The sequence below is a fragment of the Lissotriton vulgaris genome, chromosome 2_1 (assembly GCF_964263255.1).
Source record: "Lissotriton vulgaris chromosome 2_1, aLisVul1.2, whole genome shotgun sequence".
In the NCBI taxonomy this organism is placed as follows: domain Eukaryota; kingdom Metazoa; phylum Chordata; class Amphibia; order Caudata; family Salamandridae; genus Lissotriton; species Lissotriton vulgaris.
In genome coordinates, this window is record NC_141687.1 from 906,798,073 (window position 1) to 906,815,875 (window position 17,803).

Here is a 17,803-nt window from a genome sequence, read left to right on the forward strand (position 1 = left end):
AGATGTTCAAGGCACTGACATCCAAACTGAGTAATGATTGATGTAGATATTATATGGGAAGTGCTTGGAACGCCATCTAGTGGATTCCAGGTGCTGGTGTCAGTAGAAGCCCTTGGGCTCCCAGCCAATCAAGAAATAAGAAAGGTCTTTAATGCCTTCTACAGGTCAAGTGGTTGCCCAGTTTTCATAGATGCAAAATCACTTTCTTCCACAGCTCGCAGCTGAATAAGATAAATGTTCAACTGAATACGGCGTAACGGCCAGAGCTGCCGACCTTGGAGCTGGGGAGCCAAGTTTGAGCCTCGGCGTTGGTTCGACATCATGTGATTCTGGGCAAATAACTTAATCTCCCCTTACCTACCACAAATGAATGTGTCATTTTGTAGCATAACTGGTGTTCATGTAAAGCGCTCCAATACCTTCGGGTCGAGTTCTCGCTATATAAAATTGTACAAAAAAAAATCACTGCTGGCAGGTGTGCTGTGATAGAGATAGCTAGTGAGCTCACAGGCCTCACCGCCATATAAGGACTTATGTATAAGACAGACAATTTTAAATTGAACCCTCTGCACAGACAGCTGTCAAACAATGACGACCTCTGCATACCCGGATGCATTATTATTTTTTCCTCGTTTCTGCATTATCTTTACTGCTACACTTTGTAAACACCGCAGCTTAGCAAGCACTGGAGGAGGGGGGGGATGCAGCAGGGACTGTTGCCATAGCTGAGTTTTGGATGCAAACAAGAGGCCGCCACGCAGGAGAGAAATTCCTTAGGGAGGGAAATTAGTATCTTACTGAGAAGATAGAAACAGTACCTGGAACTCGGATTTACCTGCACCTTTAGGGATAAATCTACGTCAGAAGAATGTCCAGGGGGTTCCTTTTGGAAGCAGGCATCAGGGTTTCCTTCCCCATACTAAATAGCGTCCAAACTCTGGAACCAAATATCAAAAAAATATTGTCCCCTAACCTAGTTACGTTCCCAAAACTTCAAAACTCTAATTCTTCTTCATAGCTTCCCTGAGTCTTTATTTATCAGAGTGTTTACGCCTTTACTCTGCTTTTGTATGTATCTATAGTGTCTATATAAAGTGCCCCACGCGGTTATAAATCACCCACAATTGGTAACTGTGCTTTGTTCACATCGAGCTCATGAAAATGATGGCCGATCCATTGATTGAAGGCCAATAGACAGCCTCTGATCCTCATGGCTTCTGTAGAAGCCTGCTTCTCATGTTCAATAATCAGCTGGGTGTCGTCAGCAGACTGGGGATAGCATTTATATATTTATTGCCTTATATAGCATGAACTCCACCAGAAAACAGGTTTCAAGGCACTGCACAACAGGTTTCATATGTACAGCGGCAACGATTATGCACAAGAATTTGTAGTGCAAACACAAGTAATAATAGTACGGCATACCTGCAGCATATAAGGCTAGTCAAACATACAAAATAAAGTGCAACAAAAGTGTAGAGTGGTCACTATAAATCACAAAGAAGGCTGCGCGCGTACAATACAAAGCAGGCTAAAACGAAATGCAGAGGAACACATTAAATAGCGGCAACATAACATTTGTATAAGGTTAATTCTACAACAGGGCAGAGGCAGCTCCACCACTAAGGCGGAGGAGCGCAGCCCCACTGCCTAGAAATAAAATTATAATAACGTTTTGTTATTTTCATTACATTTTCCCTATTGCAGTCAGTGTTGGGGTGTGCAGGGCTGACCAGAGCAGGGGAGGAGTGGTGTGCACTCCCTAAGCGCACATGAACTGGTTGGCCGGCCCTCTTTGCATGTTCCTAACAGGCTGCATTATACAGCCTGGTGAGGAACATGCACAGGCGCCCTGTTCCAGTCTGAGCACCGATCCACAGCACTCAGACCAATCACAATGCTGCATTGCAGTGTTGTGATTGCCTATGGGGAGCTTGTGCCCGGGTGCGTCCTGCTGCTGGCCGCTACAGGAATTTGAAGAGGACGGAGGACGGAGGACAGGCAGTCCAATTAAAAAAAAATTAGATTCCTCTTCCCCTCCCCCCGCCACACCAACTCAGTTCGGTAGCAGCCGCTACTGAAACAGGGTTACAAGGTGCTCAGCAGTCAGGGCAGGGGATGAAACATAATTGTTGTCCATCTAACACATTGTCTTCTAAGTATTTTTGAGGCCCCAGGCAATACATATTTTTGGGCCCCCTATTCTTAAGTTTGCAGCCCACTCTGTGAAGTAGTGTGACTCACTGGTTAGAGGCGGCAGACCCGAGAGCAGAGGACGGCCCGGGACCAGGGTTCGATTCCCGGCGCGGCAGGTTTCTGGACCAGGGTCAGCGGACTCGATAATTCTCTCACCTCGGTGCCCACTCTGATCAGCGATCACACTCGGCAACTCTGGGCATTAGCTTGCCTCATCTTCACTAACGGCCCCACCAGACCGCCGGGGATGCCTGGTCTCACCCTGGAGATACCCATTAAGGGACCATCTCTCAGGGAAGCCAGGAAGGGTTTCGCAGCGGTCGAAGCGCCTTGGGACCCTACGGGTAAGTAGTGCGCTATAAAAATGCCTATACATTTACATTTACATTCACTCTCTGCTAATTGACGCCCACAAACTTTTAGAAATGGGGTTCACACAAAAACAGTTGGAATAGGTCTTTCTGGAACCCCCAAAAATCCATATGACGCCACTGGGCAAACAGAAAGAGACGAAGTGGTAGCAGTTGGCAGAGAGAGACCGAGATATGTAAATAGACAGAGGTGAGTGTCAGGATCACTCTTCGAAATAAACACACCGAGGCAGAGGCTTTCTAAGAACGTCTATCTTTATTCCCTGCCAGCCTCGGACTGGCTTACAGACTATATCCCCTTCCTGTCCCCAACTTCCTGTTCCTTCTTCCTGCTCGCCTGTCCTGTCCTGACTAAGGTCAGGCGAGGCGACGTGACAGTGAGCTAGATAAAGAAAAATGCAATATCCCAGGTGGCGCACTAGGGGATTCGGGCCCTGGGAAATTTTCCTCTTTGCCATGCCCTAAAAAGTCTCTGATCTAACAGCTGCTAAGAATTTGTATAGCAGCCAAAATCTGTTTTCAACTGTGATAGTCTGCACTGAATACAGGTGTTAGAAAGAATGGGAGACCGAAGGAACCATGCCTCATCCAAACTGCATGGCCATCCTCTCAGATCCGAGCGGAGGGAGTGAGTGGGTCTGAAGACCCTGAAAAAGGATTTCTCTGCGATGCCTATGATTCTCATCTCTGCTGATCTCTTAGTCAGAGCAGACATCTCCCCTGTTTCACAAAGTCTTACTCCTACTCCATTTCTTCAACCAATCATCGGGGTTTCCTTTTTAGACGTTGAGGACGTGTCTCTCGTCTTGACGTTTGATTCTGATGACTCGTGGCTTCCGTGGTCCGTGTAGGACTGTGAGGGCATTGGTCACTGCTGTCGCTTTGGTCGTGAGACTCACTTGAAGTTTGACTTGCCGATGTCTCACGCTGGGTGTTCGGGGTACATCTTTTGAAATGCGAGATGTTCCTCGTTATCTGTTTGTGATCGGCCTTGGCCGTGATCATTGTTCCTTTCTTTTTGATAACTTGAAAAGGGATGTCGATATATCGACTGTCTGCTTTGGCGCGTCGATCACTTCGGACAATCACCCAGTCTCCTTCTTGGATGTTGGTGTCTTTGGCGTGTCTGCGCTGGTCCGCGTATGTCTTCATTTTGTGTTTATTCTTATGATCCATCTCAACTAGTGTCTCGTGGTCGATGGTGACATGTCGTTGTTGAGGTGTGGAATCCGCCATGGGTAGTCGGGTTCAAGGTGTCCTTCCTAGCATCACAGTGGCTGGGCACTGGTTGGTGGTACTGTGTGGTGTGTTTCGGTATGCTCTCAGCACTTCGTTTAGTGTCTGTTGAATGTCTCTGTGTGTCAGTTCTGTCTGTTGAATCGCCTTTTTAAGTGTCCCCATAAATCGTTCCACCATGCCATTCGCCTGTGGCCATAATGGAGTGATTTTCTTATGCTTGAAGTTGAGATGGGTTGCAAAGGTTGCGAATTCATGGCCATTAAATGGCGGTCCATTGTCTGTTTTTACTCGCAAAGGAATACCCCATGCCGCGAAGATTTCATCAAGCACCGGGATTACCGTTGTTGCTCGAGTGGATGCTATGAGATGCGCAAAGGGGAACCGTGAGTATTCATCCATGATAACGATAATATATTGTCCTGATCTCAGTGGTCCGAAGAAGTCAACTGCCACTTGCTGCCATACCCCTTCTGGTAGATCCGACATTTGTAGCGGTTCTGGGGGTTCTTCCCGACTGACCACCTGGCATGTCATGCAGTCTTTCAGGGTTGTTTCTACCATGTGGTCAAGTGTGGGGAACCACACGCGTTCTCTCAAGGATTTCTTAGTTGCGTTGATGCCTCTGTGGCCCTCATGTGCCAGGTTGATGACTCCTTGGCGCAATTTGAGTGAAATCACGATCCTCCCCCCTCTCAAGAGAAGGCCGTTGTCGCTGATAGAGAGTTCGTCGCGCACACGTTGGAACGCGGCAATGTCTTGACGTAAGAGGTCAGAGTCTTGCGGTGAGTGTTTCACATCCCTCCAGGAGTTTGTGCGGATGCGAGTCATTACCGCTTGTATGAGTGGGTCGAGCGCAGATGCTTCCTTTATGGCTTCAATAGGAACTGTGGGTGGACATGCCGTGTCAACTACGAAGTGAAGGTATTCGTCAGCCACGGATAGTGCAGTCCGAGCTCCAGCTAGTGGATGGCGCGACATGAAGTCGGCTGGGTTTTCAGCTTTTCCTGGTTTGTGGATGATCGTGAAATTGTAGTCTTGCAAGCACAGGCCCCACCGTTCAATGCGCGGCGGCATCTTTGCGTTGGGGTTTCCGAAGATGGTGATGAGGGCCTGGTGGTCCGTGATGATTGTGAAATGCTTGCCATAAACAAACAGGTGGAAGTGTTCGCACGCCCACACCACAGCCAGGCTTTCTTTCTCCGGCTGGGAGTACGCTTTTTCAGTGTCCGTGAGGCTGCGGCTTGCGTACGCGATGATGTGGCGTTGATCTGAATTTTCGCGATATTGGGCCAGGATGGCGCCCAGGCCCACTGGGCTGGCGTCGACTGTGATTTCTGTGTTTTTCTTGGTGTCAAAGTATGCCAGATTTATGGCGGACCCAACGGCTTGTTTGATGGTGGTAAATGCTTGGTGGCACGATTCAGTCCACTCAAATGGTTGGCCCTGGCGAGTGAGTTCACGTAAAGGGTAGCTGATGGTGGCGTAGTCGCGAATGTAACGCGCGCAGTAGCTCGCCATTCTGAGGAAGGAACGAAGGTCGCTCACATCTCGGGGTGTTGGGGTGTCCGCAAGTGCCACTACCTTCTCGGGATCTGGTCTCATCCCCTCTTTAGAAAAGATGTGTCCATAGAATTTCAGGGTGTCTTTGTGGAACTCACATTTACTGGCATTGAGGGTCAGGTTTGCGGTCAGCAGCGCGTGACAGACCCTGTCCAGAGCCGTATCATGCTCAGTTTGGTCTTTGCCGAAAACTAGCAGGTCATCACTATAGTTAAAGGCGTTGGGGATGCCTTGTATGACCCGTCTGATGGCCTCCTGGAAGATTTTGGCGGCCGAGGAGATGCCGAAATTCAGTCGTTTATATCTGAACAGGCCTTGATGCGTAGTGAATGTTGTGATATACCTTGATTTTTCGTGAAGCTCCAACTGGTGGTAACCTTTATTGAGGTCGAGTTTGGAGAATACGGTGGCACCATTCAACTTCGTGATCATGTCGCTGATGTGCGGCCCAGGATGGCGCTCCCGCTCGATGGCAGTGTTGGGCGCGTGCATGTCGACACACAGTCGGACTTTGTTGTCTTGACCTTTCTTGGGGACTACCACGACTGGTGACACCCATGGTGTGGGTCCTGACGTGCGTTCGATGATGTCCGTCTGGAGTAGATCTTGTAATTCGTCATCAACGGCTTGTTGGAGGTGGAATGGCACCTTCCTGTGGTGTTGAGCGATGGGCGTCACCTTCTCGTTGATGTGGAGTTTTACTTTGAAATGGTTTAGTTTCCCAAGGCCTTTGAAGAGGTTTGGAAAATTTCCTACGATGTCGGGAGCGTCTTCTGTCATATAGAGGAGTTCTACCAGCTTGAGTCTTTCTGCTGTGGGTAGGCTGAGTAAACAGTCTGCTACATCTGGTCCCTCTACCACATGGATGTAGGCGTCGACCGTCCGGTCTTTGAATGTGAGAGTGGTGGGAAACCGGCCTAGGCATGGTAGGGGTTTGCGTGACATCCACGTGAAGATGCGGACGGCGGCAGGTTCTAGTTTGGGTCTTTGTCTCATGTTATGGTATTCCAGAGCGCAGATGTAATTTAGTGACGCTCCTGAGTCCAGCACAAATTTTGCAGGATGCTCTCCTATCAGGATGTCCAGTTTCGGGTATCTTTTTAAACGGTCGGGATCCGATACCATGCAGATGTATTCGTCACTGTCCTGAGACGCAGGGGTGCGTGATGAAGATGACTCGCTGGAGGAGGTCCTGCGTGACCGGTAGGATTCTGTTGTGTGGTGTCTGGTTCGATAAGCTCTCTCGGAGCGACCTCTTGACTGACTGGAGTATGCTGACTGGACGCTGGAGTTTGATGAACTGGAGGAGCGACTTTCCCTCCCTTTGATGGCTCTCGCATGGTGGCGAGTGTCCCGGCCTTTGGTTGATGATCTGTGTGTTGACTGCTTAGCTTGACATGCTATCTCGAAGTGGTTGTCTCTCCCACAGCGATGACATCGCTGACCAATAGCTGGACATTGTCCTGAATGTGGGTATTCTTGTCCACATCTGTAGCAGGTGGGTGCTGACTTGGCTGACCTGGAGTGTCGTGAACTTCCTTTGGAGGATGCCTTTCTGGAGGTGTGAGACTTGTGAGAGCTAGACGTTGGTTTGGTCACTTTTGATTATCTGTGTGTCTGGACTCTCAGTGCATGGTCCTTCTGGTCAGATTTAGGTGTTCCCATCCGTTTGGCATAGTTGTGCGCTTGATCATTTATCCGGGTTAGCTCCTCTATTTCCTCTAAGGTGTATGGTTTCTTCAGAAGCCTTCGGCGGAGAGTTTCGGAGTGACATCCTTCAATGATGCGGAGTCTCAATGCGTCTTCTGTCTTGAAGTTGTCGAAGTCACAGTATCGTGCTAGCCTCCTTATACGCATGATGAAGTCACTCATGTATTCATCTTTTTCTTGAATAGCTTGATTGAAGGTGTGTCTTTCGTAATCTACGTTGCGCTTGTGGAGGAACCGTCTATCGAGGGCGGTTTTTACTTCTTCATAGGTGACGGTCGCTGCATTGGGTAGTTCTTTGATGATCTGTGCAATGTCTGGGCCTATCAGGTTTCTCAGCGCCACTAGTTTCTGCTTGGGGTCCTGCACCCGGGAGCCTATCATATAGTCCTCAAAGTCCTCACTCCAACTCTTCCACGTTGGGCCCATACTGTTGCTTGGTGTCAGTGGTAGTGGCTGTGGTTGGCGCATGAAAGCCGCTCCAATGGGGTTGTTGGCCATGGTGGGTGCGTCACCCGGATTGGATTGTGGGGCTGGACCGATTGTGTTGCTCCCTCCAGACGAGCTCGAGCTATCGGGAGGTGGGTCAGACATGTGTAGCAATTTGACCCAGGAGTAGGCAGGTTGTTCTGTTTCTCAGTGAATACAGGCGTCTGGGAAAGGTTTTAGGCTTTTCTGCGTCTTCGTGCGTGTTTTCCGCCACTTTCTCGCAGTTGAGACTCTTTTTTAGTGATTGGCGCCTGACCTTAAGATGGCCGCCATTGTAGGGTCGTGGGTTGTGTATGCGCCGGCGCCTGACTTAAAAATGGCCGCCGCGCGGGACGTCTTGCCTCTTACTTGCTTTGCCGCTGTATGCTTGGGCCTCTGCTCGGGTCTGGCGTCGCAGGGAAGACTGCCGGGTGTGACTCACCCTCGCTCCTCGATCGCGGATGCGGGCAGCTTCTTTCTCGCGCTGCACGGGCGCCTCGGACCTCTCAGGCTGCTCGCGTCTGGGACTACGTGGGGCAGCGCTCTGGCATATGCGCTCCCGCTCCTCCTGCTCCTGGCTGGCGGCACTCAGTGTCAGGGATTGTTCATGTTTTCCGGTGAGTGCACAAGGCGGCAGCTCCGACGCTGAATCGATGTTGGCAGCTCCGACGTTAATTTGAATTTCGCGCTTTTTTGTTTTTTCTTGCGCCGCCGGCGAAACAGGCTGCTGGGCTCGGTGGTCGGCCACTCTGGTTGGCTGAGTGATGTTACAGTTGGTGGGTTTTAGGAAGATCCCACCCTCGTCGCCATTGTCAGGATCACTCTTCGAAATAAACACACCGAGGCAGAGGCTTTCTAGGAACGTCTATCTTTATTCCCTGCCAGCCTCGGACTGGCTTACAGACTATATCCCCTTCCTGTCCCCAACTTCCTGTTCCTTCTTCCTGCTCGCCTGTCCTGTCCTGACTAAGGTCAGGCGAGGCGACGTGACAGTGAGCTAGATAAAGAAAAATGCAATATCCCAGGTGGCGCACTAGGGGATTCGGGCCCTGGGAAATTTTCCTCTTTGCCATGCCCTAAAAAGTCTCTGATCTAACAGCTGCTAAGAATTTGTATAGCAGCCAAAATCTGTTTTCAACTGTGATAGTCTGCACTGAATACAGGTGTTAGAAAGAATGGGAGACCGAAGGAACCATGCCTCATCCAAACTGCATGGCCATCCTCTCAGATCCGAGCGGAGGGAGTGAGTGGGTCTGAAGACCCTGAAAAAGGATTTCTCTGCGATGCCTATGATTCTCATCTCTGCTGATCTCTTAGTCAGAGCAGTGGCATGCACAGTTGTCAATGAAGCAGATAGAGATTGCACAAGACCATTTCTTGCACACTGCCTTGATTCCAGGGACGTGGCATCCGTGGGGTGTTTGGGGTTTTACACTCTCCCAATACAGGTACAGTACAGTCGTTTGCAGGTGCTTTCAGTCAGATATTGTGAGAGGTCGGTCGGATTTCACCAGGGGTTTTTACATACACACAGACAAAAACGTGCACACAATGTCTCCCTCTCTGTTTTGAAAGTCCTCAAAAATATTGGTTACTTTACATAATAATGTGTTTTCTCTCTTAGCACCAGATGCGGCTCCTCCGTTAAGGCAGAGGAGCGTCTCCCCACTAACCAAACTGCCCCCAGATATGGAAAAATAAAATGGTAACGAAGTTAATTTATTACCATTTTATTTTTCAAAACCAGGCCCGAGCAGAGCGTCAGGATGTGTGGGGGGGGGGGGGGGGTGTAGATGAGTGAGGGGGGGGGCTTTTTGCTTTCCACAGTCAGACAGCACCAGAAAGCAGTGATGGGCAGGGCACTTTAGGTATGGGCAGGGCACTTTAGGTTTAAAGTGCGGATGTCTTTTTGGCCGGCCCTTTTGCGACGGCCAGCCACACATGTACGGATGTATGACATCACAACGCATGCTTTTACATCGCAAGTTTTACAACGCATGCCTTTAAAACGCATAGTGTTGTGGGGTGCTGGATAGTGAATAGTTTAATTTACTATTCCAACTTTAGTCCCCGTGGATAGTAGGGAAGGTGTTGGATAGTAAATTAAATCTATTCCCTATCCTAGAGCGCCCCCCAGCGCAATGCGTTGTAATGGTTTGCGTTGTAAAAGTTGCCATGTAAAAGCACTGCGTGGTAAAGGTTGCGTTGTAAAGGATGTTTCCCCACATGCACAGTTTAAACCTCTCAACCCAGCTGCATTGGGCTCTAGTGCCCTCGGGAGTGGTGAGAGAGGCCTCTCCCTCCAATCTAGCGCTGCTTTCATGCAGCCTTAAGGCAGCACCAGGATTGGTTACTGCAGTTTACTGGTGCTGCGTTGGAGCCTGCCTGCCTACCTGGACTCGCGCGAGGAGGACTCGCGCCAGGATTGAAGGTAAGTATAATTAAAAAATATATATTAATAAATTGTATTTTTTTCTCTTCCGTCTCACTACCCTCCTTACATGCCAGCCGGCACTGCTTAGCACTCCAACCTGCCCACATTGCTCTCCCTCTCCACTGCCCATTAGGCTCCTCTCATGCACCCTGCTTGTCATATAATGTATTTATATATTATACACCAGCCCGATTGTCGGAAAATCTGAAGCTCACAATCCCCCCCTCGCCCTTCCCCAGTCTTACTGACCAAGCTACACCCCTGCCTGATTGAGGATGGTCCTGATATCAACCAGTGCATTTACCAATTGCAATCGCTGTCCTGCAACAGTGGTGAAAGCTTAATTATTAAGTGGCAGTAATATTGTTCTCTTGATTGAAATCTAAGGGCTCTTAAGCCACACATTTCCACACACTTTTGCCAAATTAGAGCCAAGGCGGGCATCAGAATGACAGTAAGAAAGTTGTTAGCATTGGCCATCTCCCAGCTTGTCTTTTTTCAAGAAACTGGGCATCACTACAACCCTCCATATATCATGGACCACTAGGAAGACTGCAAGATTTGTCCAGCTCTGAGACAAGGTACCACGAAATGCCGCGTCCAGCAACAAGTACATCGCCTTCAAGACTTTTGAAATGGGCAACATATGATATTGATAGGAATTTGATTGGCAAAAAATTGTTACATAAGCATCATGTAAAAACATGATCTTATTACAAGAACTATTACTAGTAGAATTGTGTTATAGACCCTTTTTAACCCGTACATTGTCCAAAGTTTAGTGATACTAAGGCTTGCACGACAAATAAAGGAAATGGCTCTATAGAAAAGGGCGAGTGATAATGGAGTGAGAAATGACACCCCATCGATTTCTGTGAAACTGCCAAAACAACACAATAGTTTAAAATGTAAACCTGGGAGATTGGTGCATTTTGAAAGGGGATTGTAGGGGAAAGGAGTCTGAGGAAGCATGCATCATATATGCTTTCCTAACAGGGCCTTGAAGGGGAGGCCTACACTTTGGCTGGCTTCCTTATGCGCTAGCAGCTTGAGCAGTAGGTATGAAGACCTGTTTGATTGAGTGTAGTTCTAAAGCCACAGACACCTTTTACTGCTTGTTCTGTGTAGTGCTGGTTGGATTTGATGAGTCTACTTCATGGGAGGTGCCAACATCACAAAGAATCCTAAACCTACCATTTAGACGCTTTGTCTCCAGTTAGGACCTACCATGGGCCGGGTATTGGAGTGAAGAAGGATTACAAGAAGGTGAGTGGGGCATCTATGTAAGGGGGGCTGTGCAATTAGGCGAACCACGGTAAGGTCTTTATTGCATAGGCACTGGAAGTAGGGGTGCGGGGGAGGGATGCTGCTGCATCCCAAAAATAACCATGCGGGAGTTCAGAAGGTGATTGAGCAATAAAGATTCCTTTACATTTTGTGTTTAACTTATCACGTTTTCTGTGCCTTCAAAAACAAAAGTCAAATGTCAAGCTATGTCTTATGACAAATTGTTAGATATTCGTTCACTGGTGTGTGTTTGCATTTTTCTGACTACAAATGTGAGAGTATTTTGTAAAAGGGACCCAGGTGACAATCTTGCTGGGGTACAGGAAGTGTACAAAAGGTGTTTAGGGTGTCAGTGTTTTTCTAACACAAAACAAAATTTTAAATACTTGAAAGTGAACTATACACATTTAAAAATATATCGGCAATTAGGAAAGCACAAATGAAGCAAATTTTTTGTAATTATAAAGTTTGATGGGAACAAAGATTTAGATACGATCAAAACAAATCAAGGCACATTACTTGGTGATGCACCAACGATAAATATTCGCAGAAACCTGATTTCCACACATTCTAATTTGTGCGCTATATAGCTTTACCAGTAAGATTGTATGTCAGTGCAAATTTAATGGCCATTTCAATGGAAAATGTGTTGTCTGTAAATGACAGTGTGATACCACAACAGTGCCCCCGTGAATGTTGATTCCCCAAAATGTCAGGAGTAGTGGAAGTGACATCACACACCCTTTGACCTGAATGACATCACTGAAGTGACATTATGTCGTTTGACCCTAAATCTTCCCATGAAGCACTGTCACATGATCCTGATTAGAAGTTCCATAACTGCATGACTAATGTAACAACACAGATATCTATTTTAGATACCACCTATTTTAGGGTGTGGCTAAGCAATGTCCGGGAGACCTTACTAATTTCTCTTTGTTTTAAAATATGATGTGGTTGTTATGTGTTCATCTCAAAAGTATATAGTGCCACAAAATACGCTACTGTACTGGGAGCCTAAATTATTTTAAGATTTATTAAAAAATATACTTTTTCATGTATTCAAAATAATGAAACATAGCAACAATGTGTTTAAACATGTGCATTTTGTCATGAGTGCCCCCTTAGGCCAAACATTACATACAATTTGACAGTGCCCGAATTTTGTCCTTAGTGCACTCCATATATCATGGGTGGCTCCTATGTTAAACATTGCCTCTAGTATGTGAGGGTCAGCATTCTGATTGCCTCCCCCCAATAAGCCACAATTGTGCCCACTTATGCAAGAATTGCTGTCCGGGTGCCAGTCCCAACATCGTGCCATGGGTGCCCCCTATGCCAAAGAATTTGCTCCAGTATGCCAGTGCCAGAAGTTTTCAATAAGTGTCCCCAAATGCTAAGTCTTACCTCTAGAATGGCAGTGCCAATATTTTGTCACAGGTACATGTCATGCTAAGAATTGTATTTAGAATACCAGCAGTAGCCTTTTGCAGTGGTTGCCTCTGTATGCCAAGAAGTACCTTCTGTGTTCCACGGCCAACTGCAGATGTGCAAGCATAACACCAGATACTCTCTCAAGCTCATATACATACACTCACTCTAACTCTTTCTCACCCAAACTCATCCATCTTAATCACTTGCATTCACTCAGCATCATTCACTCCAACTTTTAATTTCTCGCTCAAACTGACTCTCACTTGGACTCAATCATAAATTCTCACTCACACTCTTCCACTAACTCTTACTCTCACTCACACGTTCTTGCTCACCCAGTGTCTCTTAATATCACTCACTTAATATCACTCACTCTGACTCAACTTCAACCAGTGGAGACCCCTAATCAATGTCCATTTGTCCATTCCCCGACATCTCAGCTATTCTTCCTATCCTATTTATCTCATTACTCCTCTCTCTGTATTTCACGTGTATTCTTCTCTCTCCGTCTCTCTGAAATATCCACACCGCTGCGTCTCTTATACCTGTCTCTTACTCTCTTATCGGGGAGCGGTGCTGACCCCTATTAACATCAATTAAAATAAGAGGAAAACCCAAGGAATGAAGAACATTGTCAAGCACGTCTTTGCCTACCTTTTTATTAGTATATTGTGCCCCATTACTTCAGACTTATACTTTTGCAAAACACCCCTTTCCTTTTTAAAGTACATTACAACCACCCAGCTGTTGTTATTCATATTAATCATGTTCCTGTTTTTCACTGGCCCTTACAAATTCTCTCCCTTTTTCGTCTCCATCACCGCTCTCTTACTCACTCACTGAAATACTATATAACTAATGACTTAATTGGCAGGCACTGGTTCCCATTTGTACTTTGTGTCCCGCCTATGGCCTTAATAGCTTCCTGTTATATACAGAGACATAACTACAGTGTCAGAGTGGCAATTGTACAATATACAGTACTGTGTGTGGATACATTACCTCTTATACCATTTTTTGCTTGTCTGTTTTTCAAAAGGTGCTGATGTTGCAGTAAGATTTCTGTCAAAAGACATTGATTTGGAGGTGCAGTTACCCTTCGGGTCTCATACGAGAGAGTTCCTGTTGTTCATCCGTAAGTCTTACCCAGGTATGGAACAGTATTGTACATCCATCTGTCTGCACCCATCAGCCAGGGGCCGACTGAGGAAACAAGCCTTGGCAAAGTGTACACCTGTTAAAGAGAGCCTGAGCTGCCTGTTGAGTAGCTACTGGTGTGCTGACAAGTTTTGATTCAATGCTCACTTTATTCATCCAATGAATGATTCCCCTCCTCAGTGGAGTCTTTGCATGTAAATATTCCAAGCTGGAGCTAGGATTCCCTGTGCACTTTTGCAAACTTATTGTTGGAAACTGTGAAGAAAGGTTTGGCCAAACAACCTTTCTTTTAAATGAACCAAGAATCCTGGGCTCCTGCTCCCTGAAAGATAGACTGTAAACTCAACATAAGGTAGAAAAGAACATGACATAACTAATAAACAATATCCATTGCTTTTGGGCCCATCATAAGCCTCTGGACATAATACACATGCATTGCTTGTGAAACTGAGAGTAAATTAAACAACGATTGTGTTCACTGAAATCCTGTATTTTCCACCACACTTCAAGCTCTCGTTTATAGCCATTCATTATCCATATGTGTTATTGGGAAAAATCGGATTTCATCTGTTTACTAATTTATCTATTGGAGGCGTGTTAAATCACTTCCTAGCCATTAAAGACGATACTTGTGTATGTGTTTGAAATGGACACAGTTTAACATTTTATGTACTAATTCATACAGCCTAGTCAGTCTCTTTGAACATCGTAATGGATGCCTTACTCAGAATGTCTAAAGATTACAATGAGTCACTAATCCTATATCAGAGTGTTCTAAACAGACAACACTGAGCATTTTCAGAGTGTATTATTTGATTCAAATCTGCTTGGTTATTTAAATAGTCTTCCTCAACATCTGTGTTGCTGTTGGCATTTTTCTCGCAGTGCTCTTAGCCATGAAACCAGCCAATCATTTTGGCTGGATTCCGACGGGCTCAAGCAGCCTGTCGGAGACCGGCCTATAATCCCAATGGATGGCGTTTCTGCCGTTGTTAGACTTTCCTTCTCTTTGCGGTTGGGGGCCAAGGGGGCACCTTTGTTGCCCCTTGGTTCATCCCTGAACACCCCTGAACATGCTCTAATTGAGAAATGGGAGAATGCGACCTCACCATGTGCGGTCGCATTGTAATTCTGCAGTTGGGACCGCCGACTGGAGGTCGGTCGGTTGGTCCCGATTCCGCAATGATGTCGGTCGGAGGTCATAGTGTACATTCCCCAAAGCTCAAGATAATAAGGTATCTCTTCTTCTCTTAATTAGCTGACTTATGATTTATTATCCTTTCTTCCACCTTTCTTTCATCCGCCTCTTTTTTCTGTGTCCTATTTTAACTATCGTCTTCAAATCCTTATTTTAAGCAACTTCTTTACTCATTACTTCATGTTTTATTGTTTCATTAACAAACGGCTGCAAAACTGAAAGAATAATAACAATTAATTTGACTGTGTTGTTTATTGACCAAGTTTTGATCCCGTACACAACAGGGGCCAAATGTATTAGATCAGATACTGGAGTCTGATTCACCGTTAGGTAAATAACTTCACTGCAGGTTAATATTGATTGTTTAGTAATTGTTTAGTAATTGTTTTGAAAAAACATATTCTTAACCACACATTACCAGAATCCAAAGTAATGAACCATACCATTCAGTAGTGTACTCTTCAATGGCAAGACCTGCATGCCTACTGCCATGCTTCTGAATAATTAAGAGTGCACCTTCGGCTTTCTGTATCTCTTAGAGAAGTGGATCTCAACCTATGGTTTGGGGACCACTAAGGGTCTGTGCAGTCTTCTCAGGGGGTCCACAACTGCTTAGAAAATAAAATATTATGAACAGATTATTTCATTGAATGTAAATAAAGAAGCAAAGAGTTCAATTGAACATTTTAAATCATTCTGTAAATATGAAGGAATTTCAAATGGAAAGCCATAATTTAGGGTAGTATCCTCAAATTGATTCACAGGAGTAGTGCAAGTGCATCAAACAGAATTTAGTATGGACAATGAGTGGCCACAATTTAATTCAGAGAAGCTCCAAACTTCCCATTCAAATTTAGAATTTTTATATTTGTTTGAAAACTACATAAGATATTTAATCATTTGTATATTTATTTGATGAATGCTTGTTTCTTTATATATCTTCTTATGTATTGTTCTGCGGTTCAAATAACAAAAATGCTTAGGCCGGTGTCACCATCTTCCAGTAAGTACCTTCCTTGTGCGTGTCCCCCAGATTGCAATAATGATTCAGTGAGGGCCCTGGGTTCCAGTAATGATTAAGTGGGAGTCCACAGAAATCAAAATGTTAAGAACCACTATCTTAGAGGATTGCAAAAACCAAACCAGTTTATGAAAAGACTATAATCTCAAAGAAGCATAGGAACCTTTGGGTCAATAAGCATTCAGTGCCTAGCTGAGAACCTTACCATTGAGGAATGTCGAGGAATGTCCCTTTTGTAGGTCGGTATCTCGCAACCACCATGTCGTTACTACGCATGCTTTTACAACGCATGCCTTTACCACGCAGGTTTTACAACACAAGTCGTTACAACTACTTGCGTTGGGGGGCGCTGGATAGTGAATAGTTTAATTTACTATTCCAACTCCAGTCCCCTTGGATAGTAGGGAAGGTTTTGGATAGTAAATTAAACTATTCCCTATCCTACAGCGCCCCCCAGCGCAAGTCGTTGTATTGACTTGCGTTGTAAAAGTTGCGTGGTAAAGGTACTGCGTGGTAAAAGTTGCTTGTAAATGCTGTTCCCCCCCATAGGTGGCATGCTTCTTCATTGGGAACCTCCTCGTATCATCATGCCTAGTCATGGTATGGCTACAACCCCCTCACTAAGAGGGAGGAGCTCAGGGATGTTTTGTACTAAGAGAGGTATACTTAATACCCAATTGATGAACACAGGTTGATGAGGGCAGCAGAGCAAGTGAAGGTGATGGTTAAAACTAACTACAGGGTTTGAAAAAATGTTTTATTGGGACAACCATGGTTTAGGATTAAAAACAATATAGCACTGCAGGAGTCATTTTTAAATTCGCAATGGCCATCCACTTTTTTGCTCATCTGAACTAGGTTATAAACTGTAAACATTTACATTCATTACTCATGCAATTGAGAGTAAATTAAACTGACCATCATGTTCACTGGAATCCTGTATTTTCTAACACACTTTAAGCTCTCGAATTTGACCATTCATTATCCATTCGTTTGGAGGCATGTTCATTCATCCTGCTATCAACCAACAGACCTTTGAGTATATATCTAGGTTCAAACACAGATACATTTCCATAAAAAACGTAAAGGTTACTTAGCATAAAAGCAGCAATTGTTCAATAGAAAGTGTATTTTCTGTTATACAGAACCATAAGCTTACCATTATCCTGGAATCACGTTACTCTCTCTTGTGCCCATGATACTCCCCTCATGCCCTCAATGTTGATCCCTCCACCTGCACCTTTCATGTTGCTTACAGCCCCCTCGTGTTGCTTCAGCCCCCACCGCCTTCCATGTTTCGTCCGCACACCTGCCCATGTTGCTTCTTCCTACCTGATTTCCAAAGAAAAGAAAAAACAATTGTGTTTTCTTTTTCATTTTATTGGGCGAGTGTGGAAAAAAAGCGGCTATATCATTTTGTAGGTGTGAACACCTACAAAATACAGCAATACACTTTTTCTATTTAGCTACGCTGCAAAGCATGGGGTATTGCCGAACATCATGGCTAAAAGGTATTGCTAAAACCAACAGATCCCCAGGGGGAGATCTACTGGTTTTGCCAGTGCTTATTTTATTATATGGCTACATTTAGAGGTGGCGCCCTAAGGTTGGGAGCACCAACTCAGAGTACTTACAAATTAACAGCTGTTATGCATAATGCCTATCTTCTGGGGCTTACTGATCAACTGTTCATCACACCTATCTTCTGAGAGCACCCGAAATGTGTATTC

General features: G+C 45.6%; 1 protein-coding gene across 1 annotated transcript in view; it reads left to right on the plus strand.

Annotated features, from left to right (window-relative positions):
- Positions 1-17,803, plus strand: part of INPP5B (inositol polyphosphate-5-phosphatase B) — a 783,203-nt gene that overhangs the window by 80,821 nt on the left and 684,579 nt on the right. The window contains exon 6 of the mRNA XM_086956440.1: positions 13,736-13,846. Coding sequence (XP_086812566.1) covers positions 13,736-13,846 — 111 coding nt within the window. The remainder of the gene's footprint in view (positions 1-13,735; positions 13,847-17,803) is intronic.